Source organism: Lissotriton helveticus, chromosome 4_1 (assembly GCF_964261635.1).
Source record: "Lissotriton helveticus chromosome 4_1, aLisHel1.1, whole genome shotgun sequence".
NCBI lineage: Eukaryota > Metazoa > Chordata > Amphibia > Caudata > Salamandridae > Lissotriton > Lissotriton helveticus.
In genome coordinates this window covers 644,341,316-644,362,645 of record NC_136063.1, presented here as the reverse complement: position 1 = coordinate 644,362,645, position 21,330 = coordinate 644,341,316, and the positions used below count along the sequence as shown (strand labels likewise).

The following is a 21,330-nucleotide window of genomic DNA, read 5'->3' as shown; positions in this document are numbered from 1 at the left end:
TGGCTGATTGTTTGAATGCATCCTGGAGGAAGGAGCTGATCCATCAGAGTGCTGTTGCTTGGATTCTCAATTTCCGATCTTGTGCAGGCAGTGGGAGGATGGGGTGGAAGATGGTGTTAAAGACTATAGAGATCAAGTTTGATGAGTCCCCTGTATGCCCCTTGTACATGATTAGGTGGACGTCATTGGGGGAAATTATGAGGGTAGTATAGGTGCTCTGGTTAGGTCTGAACCCAAATTGGATGAGGTCTAGGAGTGATTGACATTGAATTGGTTTGCCAGTTGGTTGTTGATGACCTTTTCTAGAGCTTTGACCTGGTAGGGAAGAAGGGAGATGGGTCTATGGTTAGCCTGTGTCTGCAGGTCCACCAAGGGTTTCTTCGGGAGCTGTAAGACCGTGGTGTGTTTTTAGTCATTCGGTAATTTGATGGTAGTGAGAGAGTCATTAAGGATTAGGGCGAGGGATGTGCACATGTCGTTGAGTCCTTGGTAAAAATTATGTAAGGATGGGTATCTGAAGAGGCTCCCTAGTGGATGGAGTACGTGGTGTTGAAGGTTTCCGTAAAGGTGATGGATTGCCATCAGATCAGGGCAGTTTCTGGGTTGTTCTTGTCATTGGACTGGGGAAAAATGAGAGTGGAGAGAACTTGTCATCAGACTGGAGGATACCAAGGGTGGGGAGGTCTGGTCGGGATGCAAAATTGTTGTAGATGATGGTAAGTTTTTGATGACAAGAATTCTTTCACTATGGAGAAGATTTCTTTATAGGAGTTGGAGCTGTTTTGAGTCCGTTCAGTGAGTGCTAAGCGCTACCTCACTGGCGGTAGATCCAGAGAGCTGATTTGTAGTTGAATGTGTTGTTTTTGTCATGGATGCTGCTTAATTGGGCACCCTCTGTTTTGCATGGGCACTTAGTGAGTCGGAGTTCTTCCGTATGCTACCTTGCCTGTTTCTTTGTCTGAGATGTGGCTGTGGTTCTTAGGGGTTCCAAGAAGTCAGCGAGTGGAAAAATGGACAAAACAGGCCAAAGTAAGAACGTTCAAATAGGGCTCAAGTGAGAAAGAGTGCCAAACAGTGGGAAGAGGACAGAAAGAGGCAAAAGTGAAGTGAGTGAAACAGAGAGAAGGAGTCAAAGAGTGAGAAATGGGGCAAAAAGTGAGAAGTGGAAAAAGGTAAAAGTGATAGGAGAGAGAGAGTTAGAGGCAGAGGCAGAAACAGAGGCAGGTGCAAGGAGTGAGCGCTGGGGGCCTCGAAGCAGCAGAGTGGGCCTGAAATGACTGGGCCTGGCCAGAGGGCCAGGCACATGTATGGTGGTCTGGAAAGTCCAGCAGGCACCTTCTAATCCAAATCACACAACCTTCCAAAGGAAAGTTGGAAATTTACACTTGTGAGCCTATACCAAAGATGTATGTAAATTTCTGACTTTCAAGGAATTTTCAAAGAATTCAAGCAGTACTCATGGGAATATGTTATTGTTATCGCTTCCCAGATGTACTCACAATGGCAAACACTGATACAAAAATGTAGAAATTTTGCATTTTCATGTGTAAATGTTACACATTAGTGCTTACATTTTACTTTTTTTGTTTCCCTGTGTAGAAAATAATGTTTCCAGATGGAGAAACATCTTCACTTACTAATTTGGTGGTGCTCCATCCTCTCACCTACATTGGAAAGGAATTAATTCCTGCAGTTGTTAGGTGTATTTATGCTTCCATTTTAATGACGAAGAAGCTCCTAAAAAAAGCTTTGTAAAAATCCCCAAACCTTAAAGTTTATGGGTCCTTATCAGCTTTAGTCAGTGTCTTCACTATGGAACACACAAAAACTGAAACTGTGAAATGGTTTACTCTCACTTAGTATTGTGTCACACTTGGATTATGAGGTCAAATCCTATTTCATTGATTCAGTGAACCAGGAACAGTTTTTTTTTTATCTTGGTGTATATTGCTATGTGCACCTTGAAGATATATTTAGGGGTACAAGCAGCTTTGTGTATCTAGTCCTGAGTGTCTATACCTGAAGCACATTTGAGTCCGAGGCACAGACTAATTTGCCTTCCTGGCAAGCAGTCCAGGCCCCGTTTTGGAATGTGTGTGTTGGTGTCTGTGTTTCATAAAAAAGATTAATTCTGTTTTTCTTTAGCACCGTTTAGGTTGCTCTCCAGAGAAACACGTGACTCAGCTGCACATTATCTGCGACTTGTTTTGGAACATTTAGAAGGAACAAATGCTACAGCTCCTTCACCATCTGCCTTCGATGTAATGAACCACATTTCTGTACCACATGCCACAAACGTGCAGGTAATCCATTTCAAGTAACATCATCTAGAGTGCTTATTGCTTATAAAGCAAGATAGATGTGCCAGAGGTTTATCCCGTTGTCACACAAAGTCATATTATTTCTCACTAAATAATTAAATTATGTGACCAAATTGCATTTGTGGAAATATTAGTGATGGCAAGAAGCAATTGTGTTTGTTGTGCATAGCTCTCATGGATAGCTTTTAGTGTGAATGACAGGACACTCAAATCAACACTCAAATTAAAAATTCTCGGCTAAGGCGTAACAACGGTGGGTAACAGAACAACTTAATCACCACTGCTATGCCGTAACGTTTCTCCAGGCTACTATGGCTGGGCTCTCTGAGAGCAGTGCATCTGGAGGAGAGGGAAGGGAAGAACAAGAATTTTAGGAGGTGGGGGTGGAGGTGGGGGGGGGGGGGTGGTGTTGGGTTGGTAGGAGGCCATGCATTTTTGTTTTAAATTTGGAACAGAGAGGAGAGGCTATGTTATATATGGCTCCCCCATGTCTCTGCTGTCTCTGTGTAGCAGTTGAACAGAGGGGCAGATGGTTATGGGGGCCATATATAGCATCATAGAAAACTCGAGCTTCGCTCTTGTCTGTTTGCTATCACCCTTTAATGAAAAGCATCCCAGTAATTCTCTGTTACCCATCTTTAATTTTCTAAATTACATGTGGTTTATTTAGTTCAAGACATGGCACTTTGCAACTGTTACAGTGCCCTTTGTTCTAGTTATAAGAGAACACTGTGGACCAATTGACTAAGCCATATGCTCACCAAAGTTAAACATATGTTTCAGAAAGGCTTGATTTACGAGTGTAATTTACTTCTGCATTTCACAAAACGTACATTTACTCCTGCAAATTCATTTAGTCACATGTAATTTCACACTTATATGATATATATGGGATAAAGTCCCCTGGCCCTACATTATTAGAATATTGCAAGCCAGCAAGGAGTTCCATGATCATATAGAGGAGAAAGGCCAAATGCCAAGTTTCTTTTTAAGGTCATGGAACTTCAAAGTGGCTTGCAATATCCTTATAATGTATGGAAGAGGGTATTTTATTCATTATAATACATAGTTTCTATCACCCTTACCGAAACCCACTTAAATTCTTGGTGTCTTAAACTTGTATATGAAAGAGATAGCATAGCTGCAGACATGACAAATAAACAAGAACTTTAGGTCTTGGTTTAGATCTTGGTGGTAATGGTCCCACTGTCGCTTTTCCATTGGATTCCCTGTCCGTTTACTAGGTGGTCCACTCCCTCTATTTAGATGCTGGTGGGTCCAGGGAAAAAAGACCATCAGAGTGCCGCAGTCTCCATTAGAATTTTTCACCTGCGTCAACGGCACCATAGGGAAAAGCGCTGTCAGAGGAAGTACAGCCACTTTGTCCACTGGGCCAATAACAATGTCCCTTCCCGCTGATGCAACTGTGGTGGCAAAACCTCCACACCTGTGTTTGCAGATTGATAGGGATATAAGGCAGAAACTCAACTTTTCTCACTTTCACACTTCTTTTTCCATCATGGACCTGATCTTTCAAGTCCTGGATGCTGCTGCTTGACGACAAAGAAAATATACCCCTCTTCTTTTGCTTGTTACTGTGTGACTTGTCTGTTTACCTTAGCTCTGGACTCATTCAGTTTCTAAATCAATCAAACAAGCAGTGGCATACCAATGTGTAGTGCATATGTGTGCAATGTTGATGTTTAAGAAATGTAAAGAAACACACCGTCCATGATTACATTATATTTCTAAATTTGGAGCAAGCTGCTTTAATAAATGGACACATACAAAAAAAGACATCAGTCAAAAAATCAAAAAGTGACCATACAGGTGTGATTAAATAAAGTGCACACATTGTCAAATTAAAAACATATGCATAACACAACATTGGGATAAGTGAAATGTAACATAATGTCGAAATTGCACTAGACAAAGTGTAAAGTTTACTTTTTAAATACCTGTAAAATCAATGTCAGTTCTGAACTTGTTGCAGTTAACATATATATCCATATAATATTTCCCCTTGTCTAGTGCAATTCGTGTATTTTGTCAAATTTCATTTGTCACGTAATTTTCTAAGGTTTAATGCATATGTGTTTATTCTTATCAAGTTGAAATAAACACACCTGTATTAAGACATTAAAAAAAATCTATGTCTTGGTGTAAGTGTCCATTATCATGATGAATGTTTGCACCTAAATTCAACTTACCATTATCACATACTATTTTAACCAGTGTGTGCACTTAACATAGTAGACATTAAAAACATCTGTTATATTTCCTGCCTTTATGGTAAATAAAAATATGTACATCACATTTTACTCATAAACATTTCTAGGAAGCTAACAATTGCAAATGAAAACCAATTTCACAACAAACTTGATGGAATAAAAAATCTTGATTTATTTAAATAATATTATGTACAAATTACAATAGTCAGATTGCTCTGATGTGCTCTTGTTGGTAACTTGCCTCCTATATAACTGCTAAGGCCAACCTCATCAGGAAGGGACATATAAGTGGGCACAGAAGAGGCACCTCAATGATCTTTCTTGGGAGGGATGGGCTTGGGAGGGGTGAGTTTGGGTTTCGGAGGGGTGGGTTTAGGTTTGGAAGGGGTCAAGGCCAGACCAAAGAAATAATCAGAATGGGGAGCAGGATGGATGGAAGAGAATTGGGAGGTAGAGAGAGCTAATGTGTGTTTTTCTTACTTGGCCTCCTCCACTTGGAATACTCTCCCATTGACTCTTCGTCTCTGCTCCAGCTATGCTTGTTTCCGCACACTGCTAAAAACTCACCTATTTCAGTCAGCATCTGAGTAACCCTTCCCCCCTGGTAACCGTCTTTGTCAAAGAGCGCCATGAAACCGTTGGTGAACGTGCGCGGTACAAATATTTTTAACGTAACGTGTGATGTGCGTGTGTCTGTCTGTTGTGCCGTTGCATGTGGGCCTGGTATATGTTTTGGACATTTGTGTGTGTGTTTCTTGATAGCTGTGTGGTGTTTGGGTGAGTGTGTGTGTTTGGTGTTGGCTGGTGTGGGTGTAGGTGTGGTTTTGTATGAGTGTGTATGTTTAAATGGGTGTGCTGTTGAGGTGGTTGGTCTGGTTGCGGTGCTTGTGGGTGTGATTGTGGTGATTGTGGGCATTCTGGTGCTTGTGGTGTGCTGGTAGCTGTGGTGCTTGTGGGTGTGCTGGTGCTTGTTCGTGTGGTGGTGGTGTTGGTGGATATGGTGGTAATTGTGTTGGGTGTGGGTGTGCTGGTGGTGGGTATGGTGGTGGGTGTGGTGGATGTGGTGGTGGGTGTGGGTGTGATATCTGCTGTTTGGGGGTGTGCTTGTGTTTCTTGGTGTGTTTATGCTTATGTCTGTTCAAGTGGGTGCTGCAAATGAGTGAGTGTGCTTGAGACAGGGCTGGGAATTGGGAATTATGATGGGGAAGGAGCCTGAGTTGGAGCACAAATTTGGGCTGGTTGGGAGGCTGTGGTCAGCGAGGAGGCTAGTCATGTAAATGATCTCTGCAGGCCAGACATCGTACTATGAACGTCTTCCAGGTATGCTACCATTTGTTGCATTTGGCAACTGAGGCCCTGGATGGCATTTATGGGTGTAGTCTGGCCTACAGAAATCTGCATAGGAGGTAAATAGCTTTTTCACTCAGCACAGCTGAGGGCTCAGGGGGTGCGGTTCCTGTAGTGAAGGAGACCCCAGCCCTTTTAAGAGGGAGGCAGTGGGTTTGGCCAACTGGGCGGAGAACATAAGGGAGGATTGAGATAGCTCTCTGGGTAGCAGACAAGGATGCAGGTGGAACAGTTGTTTTAGGGTCTGTCACCACTAGGGACTGGTCGCTGGGGGAGCCCTCTGAAGATGATGTTGAGCTGGTCGCCCCAATGCCAGTCACCAGTTGAAACCGAGTGGCCAGCTGCTTCCCTACCTACGACACCAATTTCTCCTTCACCTGCTCCTGTAGATGCTGAAAAGACATACAGATTGGGTTATTGTATCTGTGTAAATAGAACTGATTATAAACTCTGATTACAAAACATTTTCCAAGTTTCCATATTTCACCTGCTTCACATGTGAATTGTAATGGAGTTTGAAACCTGTAATCTTAATGACAACCAAATAACTTCAAAGAAACAAACAATACAGAAATAATTTACAAATATATCTAGGTTTATATGTTTAACAAAGGTGCAAAATGCTTATCAACAGCTAAATTAAAGTGCAAAACAAGACAGATTTAGCGATACATTCCAAAGTATAACTTACCAGTCTCAACTCCACCAGTTATTCCTGTCAAGCCTTCAGGATGTAGGATCTGCAACACTTTCTCCTCCCAGGGAAAAATCTGTACGGTGGGACTGGGAGAACCACCACCAGTCCTCTGGGCCTCCAGGTATTGCTTGGAATGCACTCATCCCCGCATGTCTTTCCATCTCTTACTATTTCTTCCTGTGTGCGCAGGTTGTTAGCTACAGCATTCACTCTGTCAACTATTCTGGCACACATTTTCCTTTCCTGAGATATGGTTATATTTTGGACTTGGGCTCCAAATAATTGTGGCTCTACTCTAATAATTTCATCCACCATGACTGACAATTCTCCCTCTGTAAAATGGAGATTTCTCCACCCTGTCACTACAATGTCATTAAATTAAGTGAATTTGTGAACCCACAAGTAAAAGAAAATACATTTTAGAATGCACAAGAAAATAAAATATAAACCCAGAATACTCTGATAAATCTTCTCCAGGAAAATGTTTTGCTTTTCTGGAATGGCAAAGGGTTGTGGTCTGAAATGGAGTGTGTTTTATAGGGTGGTATGCAGGTTCAAAGAATTAGGCAAAACACGCCACATCAGGTGTTAGTATCCATCCTACATCAACAGGAATAATCCAGTTGTGACCGCGTCTCGCGACAGAATCACTCCATCGGCAACCTGCCGCTAGAACACTGCCAACACAACTGTGAATTCTAAATAGGCTCAATGAACTCTCGCCACCTTCACGATGATGTAATGTTAGCCAGTGGAGATGTTTGCCGCGTCGACAGCGGCGAACCGTTTATGAGTTGGGAAAAACTCTGTCAAGGCAGATGGCGGTTAAGCCAGCCCACATCTAAATAGGGCAGGATTCCGACAGCTCAGAAGAGTACTTTTAAACTCCGCCATGGAGGGAACAAAGTGGTCCGGCCAAGATCTAAATCAGGCCCTTAGTGTGAAATTAAAACACATCAAAAAGCAGTTAGTGATTTGTTGCAAAAGGATATTAGAATCAGCTTAATTTAAGGCAATTAAAACAATGCTCAGGCTGAAAATTTGTAGAAAAAGACAGATACACTCAGAAAAGAATCCTAAGAATAAACAGCCAATTTATGCTGCATTTTCTAATTTACAGCTTAAATTATGCTGCATGACCTGTTCTTCACCCAGACTGCTGGCAGAAGGCATTATGAAGTTAGAAGTCAAATGTAATACTGTATTAGAGTAGACCAGCTACTTTTCAAGCTGCCTGTAAAAAGGACATTGTGGACAGACTTTAATATACAGATGGCAGGGCCCCATGTATTATAATGATATATTAGTATGTGTGAGAAAGTATGCCTTTGGAGCGGGTTTCAGGGTAAAACTGCCCTCGAAATTTGGTGACCAACCGTTGTTTGTGGATATTCACATACGTGTCACTCTAGATAAGGCTGAAAATACACTCCTATCAAAAGGACCAAAATAGGTGTCAGGGAGGGATGTTGAGATATGGGTTTCCCTGGTAGGATATATTTGTCTTGTACAAATTCCATATTGCCACACTTTCAGACAGTCAAATTTTACACTATGTACAAATATCCATGTGTAGCTGGTTACATGAGTACACCTGGAATTCTTTGAGAATTCAAACAAAACAGTTAAGCCTGTACTAGTCATAATTGTAAGCTATGGGTGTAGATCTACACATGTTTATGGAACAGTTCCTTATTTAGCAAGCCCTTTTGGGTGTGGTAGACAGTGTACTGTAAAGCAAGATCTCCTAAACATCTTCTTGGAATGTGGCTGGGTGAAAGTCAACCTTCTCATCCAAATCAGCTGTGGATTTCTGAATAAAAATGACATCATTTGTTTTCAAGAGACTTGGTCTCTATCTCCATCGCCTCTCCACGGCTATTACAAACTTTTTCAATCAGCCTCCCAGCCCAATTCCTATGGAAGACCTTCTGGGGGCCTCTCCATTTTCATCAAACACAGGTGCAAGATCGCAGCTACTCCCATCTATCGGAACTTAACGGCAGGGCAGACTATATTAATTACTGGTCTTTAAACCTTAAGCAGGGTCTTTTCCTTGCTCTTAATTAACTGTTACCACAACATAGCTTAAACTTCAAAATAGTCAGACGTATTAAATGGGACGCCTCGGGTTCTGATAAGGTGGGCTCCTGGCTTATGGGAGCAACTCCAAACTCCACGCACAATGCCCCCACAGACTTCCATCACTGGTGGGACAACGCCATTGTTAAATTACAGGCCCTGAAGCTCACCACAGACCCCACGGGCCTCGCCCGAAGCAGACTTTTGACCCGGTGTTAGCCATCCAAAGAAGAGCCCTAAGGAGGGCTCTGGGCCTGCAGAAATCGAAAGGCACTGCGCACTCTGCTAACTATATGGCCTCACTGCGCAAAGCCTTTAAAAAACCATCAGAACCAACTAAGAAACAAAAAGAACAGAAAGAGTGGCTAAAAATATTTGCCCTGTTAAAGGGAAAAAAAACTGTCCCAGTTTTGGAACCACATAAACAAGCTTCGTTCCTCCAATAAGAACAGAGAGAACGCGGTCCGTGAAGAAGATTAGGCCCAGCATGTGATTCAACAATACTGCGTTGACACCCTGGACACTGTGGTGAGCGAATTTAGAGATTGTGTCAATACTACGCAGATAGAAATCCATGAGCTGGCTACTCCCGCCGAGGTCTCAAAGTATTTGAAAGCCTTGAAAAACGATGGTGCTCCGGGCCCAACGCCTTCCATCTGTGGTATTCAAATGTGCGCTGGAAGAGTGGGCCAAGCTTTTGGTCCCCTTATACAACAACGCGTTTACTACCTATCGGTTACCAGACTCATGGACAGGTTCGATCTTATGCCCAATATTTAAGAAAGGAGATCCCCCTCTTCCAGCTAATTATTGGCTCATTGCCCTATTAGATCTTGAGGCCAAGGTATATGCCCGGTGCCTTCTCAGGTCACTAGAAAAATGGGTAGCAGAAAACAACATTCTACCATATTTTCAAACTGGGTTTCGATCCTCGGCCTCTGCAATAGACAACATCAACACTCTAGCTATCCTGAGTCAACAAGCAGCACAAAAAAAAATCATCTACCTCTTTATTGCTGCTTTACAGACTACAGCGCTGCCTTTGATAAAGTGTCTCGTAACGCCTTATGGAGGAAATTAGACAAGTGGGGGATCCCTCTGAGTCTGCAAGGAGCCTTTATCTCCTTGCATAAGAACACATGGGTGTGAGTTAGAACTGGCCCAAAGACAGTCTCTGCAAAAATTCCAACCTCAGACGGCCTAAAGCAAGGTTGCGTTCTCGCCCCCCTCTTGTTCAACCCTTACACCGCTGACCAGGGAACATTCCTGGAGAAAAGCAATCTCCTTCCGCCAAAACTGGGCCTTGCAAAAATGAATCTACACATTTTGCAATATGCCGACAATATTGTTATAATGGACAAGGCAAAATCTGGGCTTCAATGAGCTTTAAGCACGCTCCACAAATATAATACTGCTAACGCTCTAAAAATCAACCAGGAAAAGACAAAGGTTTTGATATTCGGCTGTTGCAAGAACAAGAAAAATTTAAGGTGGAACATTGGGCCCGCAAAGATCAAAACAACATCAAAATGTAATTACCTGGGGGTCTGGTTTAGCGAATCCTCTAGACCATCAGCTCACCTAGCCGCCTTTAAAAAGAGAGCCGGAGCAATAACATACTCTCTGATCCGACTTAACCAGTCTCTGAGTAGTCATTCTGCAGAACCCATTTTGAAGGCGATTAAAGCCACTATTCTCCCCGCCTTAAACTATGGGCATCAGGCCTTCCCTGGCGCATGCTCTGCCAGTCTCGACCACGCCTAAGTTTCCATTTATAAAAAAATCTTCCATCTTCCGAACTTCATCCACAGGGCAAGACTACGACTGGAGCTGGGCCTTCAAAGACAATCTATTTTTTGTGAGGCTGATACCCTGAAATACTTTATAGGGACACTAAAAGCCGCAGACAACACCCTAAAAGCCCAGTTAAAAGAAACTCTTGCCAGCCTGAAAATCCGTGGAATCGTCAAATCATCAAGGCCATAAGATCGCTAGACATCGATAACTCATTACTAACCACAAACACTATTCCATATACAGTCTGGAAAAAGGTTATCAATAAGCAGGTCAGACAAATTTCCCACCGGATGGACTCCCAGGCTCTAAAAACATCAACTCTCTTGCTTCCCCTGAATATCTCATACCTCCCTGGGGTACCTTAATCTTACCTCCTGGAAAATCTGAACGCAGTGGCTCGGAAGAACATAATGTTCATGCGTCTCCTAGGTCTGCGCTCCACTGCCTTCAACCGATGGGCTCCAACAAGTGAGGAGGGGGCCTGCAGACTGTGTAACTACATGTTCGAATCATGGTGCATCTTCTGTGCTGTTGACCCGCCCTTGACGCTCCCAGAAGACTTCTTTTAAAACCCTTATATTTAAAACGGGGCATCAGGACATGTTGGGCATCGGCCCTTTGCTTTACTTCCTTAGACACTCAAGTGCTTGCAAGGACTGGAAAATATGTGAGACTCCTGGACAATCTTTTTTTACCCTCCTTGGCCCCTGCTCTTCCATCCCCCCCCCCCCCCCCAAAAAAAACTTATAACAGACTTTTTTCGTCCCCATGCCTAGTATTCCTGTACTAATTTATTTTGTTTTAGGCTTTGGAATCCTGTTATGTGATTACAATGGTAACTACAAGATTGCCTTTTTAGCTATATGTATAGGAACTTAAACCTTGACGGTTTTCTTAGTTTTTGCTTTTAACGTGATAATTGTGCTATGTTTACACTCTATAGCAATGGTTTTAATTAACTGTGCTAATTTAATTAAAAAAAAAACTCCAAAACCTTCATCTCCTAAATATCACACAGCAGTATGGAATTGTTCCTGGTGAATAAAACATGGAGGCTTGTCTGTGAATAAGTATGTGCTAATATTGTTTTAATACATAACCATCTGATAGTGTATTGACTTTTTTGCTGCATCTGATGCTCTAGACTATCTGAATGATCTATACTAGTGGTTCTTAACCTTTTGACTTCAGTGGACCCCCACTGAATCATTACCTAAGTCCAGGGACACCAAATAAGCCACTGTTGGAAGTCAGGGACCCCCGGTGTAAGCAATTTCTATGAATTTCTATGATTGGAACCTCAGAACAATACACAAAAAATACAAAAACCAACATACACCAAACAAATGCTAAAATGTTGAAATATTTAGTTTAGTTCACTCTCAAATATAGAAAGAAAATTACAAATTTCAATTTTGCTTCTTTACCTTAACATGCTTTATTCATTTTGCTCTATTAAATTTAATATTATTTAATTTTGTAAAACTGTTGCAGATCTCATGAGTAGGCCTAGCGGAAAGCCAGGGGTCTTCAGACCACAGGCTAAGAACCCCTGATATACACCAAAAGGTTTGGCACTTGAACGTCTAGTTGGCATATTATCTGTAGTTCAAGCTTTTAATAAGATAACACTTGCTAGGTCCTTTTGAGAGGGCATGTGTATTGCTGCCCCACTGCAATTTTGCAGGAACATGTAATTAGATAACTGTATGCTTGATGGTCGTCAGTGTACGCACACTTCAGGAGTCCTGTGTTGGGAATGGGGTCAAGCTAATGGTAGATTCTGCTGGCCTTATTGGTTCATCGGGAAATGTTACGTCAGATTCCATAGGTTTGCTCAGTTTTTCTGAAACATTGCGTCAAAGCCAGTAGAAATGTTTTGTTGTAAAACGCAAGTGTTAAAGATGTAGGCTTTTAAGGGTGGATTGTTACTACACTGGACTCAAGCCTGTAGGCAGGTATTGCATGAAAGCTTACAGATTATTGTAGGAGGTAACTGTTCTGCTGTCTGGAACACATCAGATAACACTTTGAGTCCCTCTTAGGAGGGATTTCAAATTGTTTGACTGCAATTTTGAACATATTTGTAATTTTACTATGGTATAGGAGATGGCTGCCTTGTGGGAAAACTTATGTGTATATTGTAGGTCTGTTTTTTGGTATAGGAAAAAGCCAATGATAAAACCTATAGACCTGATTAGTTCATTGTGAAAACATACTTCAGATTCCATATGTCTGGTCTGTTTACTATGAAAACTTCTGATAAAGGCAGTATGTTTAATTTATTTATTATGAAATATATATGCCAAAGCCCATTAGGCTTTTCAGGGTGGATTGCTATTGTACTGTGCTAAAGCATGCAAACATGCCTTTTGTTACATGAAATCTCACACATTATCTTGGTAGGCTAAGAATTTGGTGTTGATAGTCCCTGAGTTTGAAAACCCTAAGGGTAGAGGATTTAAATGATTTGGAAGCCCTTTCAGGCTTAGTTAAGTGCCAGGAGCCTGTAATCCAAACAAATTCATTGAAACTTCATAAATAATAAATATATCACAAACTTCCTTTTATATGAGGAAAAAGTGCTGATAACACTGCTGTATAGTGTGACGTGATCTTTATTTCAGTTTGTTGCCATTATGCTTTCGGCTGCTAAACTCAGCCTTGATCATATAGCCAGGTGCTATTTTGTTTCTGTGTTTTTACAATCTCAATCCATTATAAAACCCAAATCTTCAATATACTTTCACTGCTATCTTGCTTTAACAATCCATGATTATACAATATATTGCAGTCGACATACTACGTGACATATCGTTTAAGTTAAAAAATAATCAAAATCATACTTTTGCATAATAGTTGACAGAACTCAGGGAGGGGGCGTGGCTTGGAGCCGAGGATGGCGGCCACCTAAATCGCGAGCTCCGTAGCTGAGCCCTTAAAAATCGTGATAAACCGGAGATCCAGATTTCCCACTCTGACAGAAGGAAAGGGGAAGGGACTGTGATCTCACTAGCAGCGATTTGGGACCGGGACCTGTTCTAGTATCCTGGTGTCGTCCGTCGGAAAGTTGGCGGGTGTGGAGAACGGAGCGGACCAAGATGGTGGCCATAGCCTATAAACGAAACTTGGATGGACGAGAATCGGTGGAGCGGCTATATCCGGTGGAAGACCCTGAGCGCAGGCGAGCCGAGTGGCGCTGTTACCTTGACGCCTAGAGGACGACTACTATGGCCCGAGTGCGAGGTGCGGGACTCCCGGAGGTCTGAAACCTGAAGTTGATCTGCGGTTCAACTGCGTGGCGGCTGGGACCTAGGGGGTGCTGCGGCAGGGGTTACTGCAGACTCCCCACGGGGGGAGCAGATATCGGGAGAGCCTGACCCGACACAGTGGTACGGCAAGAGGAGGAGTTGGCGGTCTTCCCTGGAGCGGGGCTTATGCGCACAGCGGGCTGGAGGGGCGGGAGGACCCCCGATGACCGGTGCTTAGCCATGGTCAAGCCAGAAGGGAAAAAAGACGGAGCTCAGCCAATGGCAGAAAGTGAATCGCCTGATCGAGAGGAGCAGGAGGAACACAAGCAGCCGGGTGATCCCCATCTACAGCGCCAGCTGGATAAAATCCTGGCAGCGATAGCGGACTCCCGAGCGCCGCTACAACAGGACATAGCGCAGGTAGCCACGGGGCTGGGCCTATTATGCGCTGATCATGATAAATTGGCGGACAGGGTCAAAACGGTGGAGGGAGCGCTCTAAACCATTGAACCTCTGCAGACAGACCTCACGGCCACAATGACGAATGTACTGGATCGCTAGAGAAGCGGGCCGAGGATGCCGAAGGACGTAATCGCCGGAACAACATCCGTGTAGTGGGTCTTCCAGAAAAGGCGGAAGGGACGGACAGGCTGCAGTACCTTGAGACCTGGCTCAAAACTGTGGTAGCGCCCGAGGGCCTCTCTACTTCCTATACTCTAGAACGAGCACATAGGGTTCCGGCACGGCCACCCCAGCAGGGCCGACCCCCAAGGCCACTGGTGGCAAGGCTGTTGCATTTCCGTGATAGAGACTTGTTGCTGCAGAAAGCACGGACAGACGGTCCCTACTACATGGAGAACAGTAAGGTTAACTTGTTCCCTGACTACAAATACGAAACACAGCGACGTGGTCCTGACTGTATTAGCCTTGCAGACTACTTCAACACTCTACACACATTAAGTGCTATTCCGTCCTAATTATTATGAGCAAGGTGTTGCCCTATGCTAATGCACTTGAGGAAAATAAGTAGGAATTAGACCAATGAGTTCTAAGGCGTGACACACCTACAGGAAGTGTACAGGTAGGAACATCTCACCAAAAGATTTTTGTAAAGAAGATAAGTGAGCAGACTTCACTCCATCATCTGTCTTCACAGGAACATACATCACTGCATTTCACAGCATTCATATGTACAGAAGTGACATCCCTTTCTGTCTTTCCCTACTTCAATCAACTCCTCTGGGTATCCCACTGCTTGGGCATTTCCAGCAAATGACACTCATAGACAAGGCCACTGTGTATTTTGACATGTTATTGCCAGGACAACTGTTGCACTGGAACCTATTAGGTAAGATATAATCCTGTGCCTCATTTAGAACCCCATACTGCCAATCCCCACTATCACATCAAGACCTAGAAGAAACAAACACACACATAGCATCCTCACAATATATAGACTCAACCTCATACACAGTCCACTAATTCACACCCACCCTGAAACTATAAAACACACATTCCAACAAATTCTCATTAACGGTCAAGCTGCAGTACTCCATGCATCAAACAGTGGCAATCTCATCACCTATCGCTAGCTAGAAACCCTCTTAATCACAGAAACTAGGTTCACCCTCACATTCTCACACATTTTAGACTCCCTCTCCCCACTGGCTACGGCCTCCATCATGATGACCTTCCACTTAGAAGGGAGAAGGGCTTGTTTTTATCTATAAAGCCTCTCATCCTGTACCCTAGGCAAGCAAGTGACTTTCAATCTCATGGAGATCCTGACATGCCACTTTCCACTCTCTGCAACGTAGAGCACCACCTCCATCTCATATACAGGCCCCCAGGCAAAATATAGACTTCATTGATTAATGTTCAGATATCTTCAGTCATCTCATCCATTCAACACCAGACATTCTTGCATGACTACAATTTCGCAGATAACACAAGCTAAAAAAAAACAAATGTAACCTCCCCAACCTTATTTACACATTTAATGTGGTACCGCACACCATCCAACCAACTCCCTCTAAAAGCCACACCTTGAATCTCATGTTCTCAACACCAACACTCCAGTTTAAACCCACCATACCCCTGGACTTTACCGACTACCTCACTATCCTATCTTCCTGCTTCCTATCAACAAATGGAGGTCAGCCTAAAAGAGAAAAAGAAATCTTCAGATGCTTCAAGAACCTCTCTGTCACTAATCTAATGCTTAAATTATTCTCTTGCCCTGCCAACTCCTCTTCCCATGCAAACTCCCTTCTACACACCTTCAATACTTTTTTGGGGGAAACTATGTGAACAGCCGCTCATTAAATCAAAATATTGTACCCTGACAATTAAACACTCCAGCTACAGAAAGTAAATGAAATGGAAGAAAAACAACTCCTGATTGCCTCATGTTACTGATGGAGTCCCTCTGCATATTACACAGACTGTACAAGTGCTATACCAACGGCCCCGGTATTAGAGGTATATAGAGAAGTAGTGCTATGTGGTGCTTTGTATGGGACTGAGATTTGGTGTCTTTATGATATTAGCCCCCTACTTCGCATAGAAAATACATTTTTTAAGATACCTGCTCAATTTAAAAAGAAAAACCCCAATGAAAATAAATGAACACCAGCAGTGTGTGCTATAAAGGTGCACTAGTGTGTGGTTAATGATATCTAAAGTTCCAATACGCTCTACTTTTCATGACTCCACTGCCTAGAAACCACAATCAACAAATGACAATTTCATAAACTGAAAAGGAGTGTGGATTTACATAGTGGGTGACATATGTTTAAAATGTGGGAAACCCAGAAAATCTGGGAAGTAATATGACTGTTCAAATCAAGAGGAATTGCTGGAAGCATGATGTAACTGAAATCTGGTGAAGTGCATAATAGATAGGTTTTTGGCTCAAAAACCACTCCCAGAATATGAGTCCTACATGAAAAGGATTACCCCCGTAAAGTTAAACATTATATTTTTGTTTTAGAATTGGTACTGTTCCTTTTAATTCACTGACGGCAAAATGAAAAGGGGGAAATGGCCCCGTGGATGAGTGTCCTTTCTGTCCCTCAGTTAAGGAAACGGAGGCCCACTTTTTATTTTTTTGTCCAAAATATCTTTTACCCAATTCAAATTGGATTATTTCGATGTGTCATATCTTGGGATTTAATCATTAAACTGTGGCACAACGTGTTTGTAGATCTGATACTCATGAAAAAATACTGTTTGCCTTGTCGAGATACTTAAATTGGGCTTGACACCTAAGACCAAGCTGCTCACTAATACCTAACAGATTGACACATTTTACTGATGTGGAGCTTCAGGTTAGTATTTTATTAATCTGTTTTTTTGTCAAGTTAATGTTTTTTATTTTCAATTTGTAACCGCAAATTCATATTGTACCCAAGTAGCCTTACTCGAAATTTTTATTTCAAAGGTTTTAATATGAGCACTTCCGCTTATGCATTATTAATAAAAAAAAAATTTACTACCATAGGATGTTTTCATTTTTTAAGAAAGTTGTGCAAAATAGTGTAATCTTTACGACCGTCAATTAGTGTTCTTTTTTTGTTTCAAGCTGGGCTGTACAGTGACGTATAGTTCCAATTGGCCATGGCATATGACATTTTAGGTCATTAATGCAAATCTGAGAATCAGAACTTTTTAACTAGATTGGTTTATTTATCAATCAAATGTGTATTGATTACTTTTTAAACAAGCAGTTTGTTAGCGTTGAGTTATTTCTGTGGATTATTTGTGTACATTTGATATATTTGATTATATGAATGTACTTTTATGGTTCTATATTTGTAACCAAAATAAAGTTACACTACTACTACTACTACTATAGCAACACTGTCAATGAAGCCAACAACAGTGTCAGAATGCTCTTCAAGCATTGCATCAACTGCCTGCCTGACCACCGTATCCCACAATCTACAGAAATGCAAGGTCATCCATCTTTACTTCAGTGAAAATGTACAGCAGATTCAACAGCATATTGATAACACCAATCCTTTTTCTACTCTTGCACCCATCCCTCATAGAATCCTGCAATTATCATTCTTTGGCTATCATTTTACTCTGGAAACAGGGAAATGCTGAGTGGTAGGACATTTGTGCCAGCACGGTGATCCCAGACAGAAATGTGAGGAAAATTTGATTTTTTTTCAGCTAAATTTGAGGTTTGCAGGAGATTCTAGATAGGAAAACTTTAGGAGCTCCACGTAAGCCACACATCTCTGAATTCCTCCAGGTGTCTTGTTTTCAGAAATGTTTAGGTTTGATAAGTGTCCCTAAATGACCCCGAGCCCAGGACCAAAAACACAGGCCCCCCCTGAAGATGGAGAAGGATGCTTTTAGCAAACAATTTTCCAGTCGCATCTAACAGTGCGATTTGCCTAAAACTGGCTGGGGATGTCCTAGGGCCATTTTTATATAATGGAACCGCAATACTTCCTCTGCAAGAATGTGAGATACTCCTGTATGTATAACAATAGGAGAATACCGGGCAAAGGGCTATCTTGTTTGATTACAGCTATTGAAAGATCATCAGGGCCTTTCACAACTGAATACCTTGCCCCTTTAATGAAGCTCACATTTCTGTACAGGAAAGCGGGCCATAGTCACTGCCCACATAAGGCTCCTTAAAAACCTCTAACTTAGACCTGGTCATAATTTTAGGAGAATATAGCTGTGAAATGTATTGGGTACATTCTGCATCGGATATTAGAATGGCTTTTGCCTTAACTTTATTGTCACAATATTTAGCTAGTAGAGCCCAATATTTGCGCAAGTCACCGGACTGTGCAACTTCTCTTAATTTCATCCTGTTGAAGTCCTCCACTTTTCTGCGCTTGGATGCCTTGATTCTCTTTCTTATCTGCTTTAATGTACTAATTTCCCTTTGCCTAATCAAGGATGATTGCTTAAATTGTTCCCTTATTAGAGCATTTATCTCCTGGTTTAACTTTTGTTACAGTCCCTGAACTAACCGCAGGTTGATTAATGAATCTGACCTGTTTTTTCCTTCCAAAAGATCTAAATAAGAGAAGGTTTTTTCAAACCATGAGATGGGATTCTCCTGTATAGGAAAGCAATACACATTTTTAACCAGCCTCCCTAGCATATAATGCTTTTATTAGACCAAAATGTATGACCATTTGTTTGATTATACATAATACGATTATCCCTGGAATTCCAAGGCTCCAAGGACTTGAGCTCCAAACTAACTTCCACTGATAAAATACTGTGGTCACTCAAGTTTGTACCCAATACCTTAACTTGTGTGTAGGCATCAAAAAGCGGGCAAGATACTACCATATAATCAATAAGTGACTGCCCCCAAGAGGCGTGGAAAGTAAGCGAGGCTGGTGAATCCTCTGGGAATCGCCCATTTAGTATAACAAAGTAATTCATTCTTAAACAAAGCAAAAAATGTAATCCTCGCTTACCTGACCTAACATGTTTAGACAACATTGGCTCTGGGATGGTCCATGCCTCCTCCAACTCCAAGGAGGAACAGTTTGAGATTTTTGCATTAAAATCTCCCACCACCACTATCATTGTGCATTCTTCTGTGATAATAATTTTATGGATAAAAGAGAAAATGGATTTAACCAAAGAATCATACACCTTCCCAGGTGGAATATATACATTTACTGGTATTAGGGACAGGTGCTCACCAAGCCTCCTATTATCCAACCTAAGTTTCATTGCCATGCAAAGGTTAGACATATGGTGAAAGCCAGGGGGTTCCAATTTATCCTACAACTAAGTAATATAGCTAAACCACCACTTGCATAACCTTTTGCTGAAGGTTTTGCTGCACAACAGTATACAAAGAAATTCTCAAAATTAAAATCTGTGCAGCACCCTGTTTCCTGCTTAATGCTGGGATTTCCTAACCCTAGCCATGTTCCAGCACAAAACCTTTTATGGAGGGCTACCTCCATAAAATAGGGATTTTTTTACCTTCTTTAGAAGCAGTCAATGAGCCAGCTACCCAGCTCCACTGGTCCACCTCCTCCCCTCCACTATGTTCTGTGGGGCTTGAGAGCCACAGGTCCCATCATGTTAATCACTCTTTTCTCCGAAGTACTACAACCGAGATTTTAATATCTTTCAGATTACCAGCCCCCTTAGTATTGGATAGCACTCCACCAATGTCCTGGTGATCCTTCCAATGGCACTCATGTGGGACAAAAACTGGCTTCTTAAATGGGAAAACATAAATCCCATTTTTCCTAAAAAGGATCTGCATTAGTCAATACTAACATTACAATTATTCCAGAGCTAAAAGTTACTCTGGATCATGGGAGTTCACAACCCGATTCTAAAAATACCCGCTCAATATCTTTACTTGTTACCAATCTCAGATCTTCAATTTCACATAATTGGTGCAGAAAGAAACTTCTATTGAGAGTGCCCAGTTCTCAAATAATGACATGAAAACGAAAGTATTCACTACTTGTCCTGGCTCATGTACATCACGCACCCTATCATACAGCCTTGACTCAGACACTGGCTCTGGCATATGTCCTGTAGGGGAAGTAAGGATAGGCCCTCCCTCAAAAGACCTCCCATGTTTGGGATCTAACCGTACAGGGGGAGTATGTCCACCAGTATGGTTTGAGTGAAAGCAATCCCCGACCTGCTCTACCTCTGTCAGCGCATAATTGGTTTTTACTATTTTATTCTCCGAGTCTGGATTGAACTTTCTTTTATAAAGCGTGGAAACCTGATTTGCCATTCTATGATTCACCCATTTAAGGCACAATTCCCCCCCTCCCCCAATATGTCCCATTGCCCCCAAGACCTTGTTCCCTTCTTCTGGTCTTAAGTCCCTCCCTACAAGTTCATCTTTCGCAATATGGGGAGTGAGAGGATTTACCTCTGGGAACCCAGGATTCTGTCCTACCAGAAACCTGGCAGGCTTTGACTCACTACCTTTCTATGGATAGGGGGAATTAATGGGCTCCTGAAATAGATTGGAAACAGCATTTTTTTTTGGTTTCCCTTTTATTATACGCCGGGTCTTCTTCTTGTCCTTGTTTTTGGGCCATTAGCCTCTACCTGAGGGACTCCCTCCACGGGGTAACAACCTCTAACACGACCATGGGTTGTTTAACAACAACAGGAGCATCAGTTATTAAAACTATATCACAGGACATCCTGGTGTTCCCTTTTTTAAAAATGGACTAGACCGGCTGGGTATGCATTTGTATTTTCCTCTGTGACGTGCTAGTCATCCCCTGACTCATGATCTTCTCCGTAGCTACATGGCTGATTCACAAGCGTACGGCTATCTCTAGACTGTCCTGAGAGGGTAGCCCCCAAATCTTCCCAATTCCCCACCTGGCTCCCCATTTTTCCAGCCTTTCCTATACAAGAACTGGCAGAATTAAGTTGCTGCACCCCCTTTAAAATCAGAGATAGTACACCCAGCACACGGTCAGAATAGGCGGTTGATTTCTCAAGCAGAGTTAATATTGATGAAAGAATACTTTCTAATGCATAAAGTACATCACAATTTGCCCTCTCCTCCCTATTTTCATCAACATCCTCATTCAGTGTCTGCCAAACATCTTGCACCCTTT

General features: G+C 42.3%; 1 protein-coding gene across 1 annotated transcript in view; it reads left to right on the top strand.

The window, feature by feature from the left end:
• The window catches only part of LOC144827270 (uncharacterized), a 197,676-nt gene that overhangs the window by 139,397 nt on the left and 36,949 nt on the right, over positions 1 to 21,330 (top strand). The window contains exon 3 of the mRNA XM_078685648.1: positions 2,146 to 2,303. Within this exon, the coding sequence (XP_078541774.1) occupies positions 2,146 to 2,303 (158 nt within the window). The remainder of the gene's footprint in view (positions 1 to 2,145; positions 2,304 to 21,330) is intronic.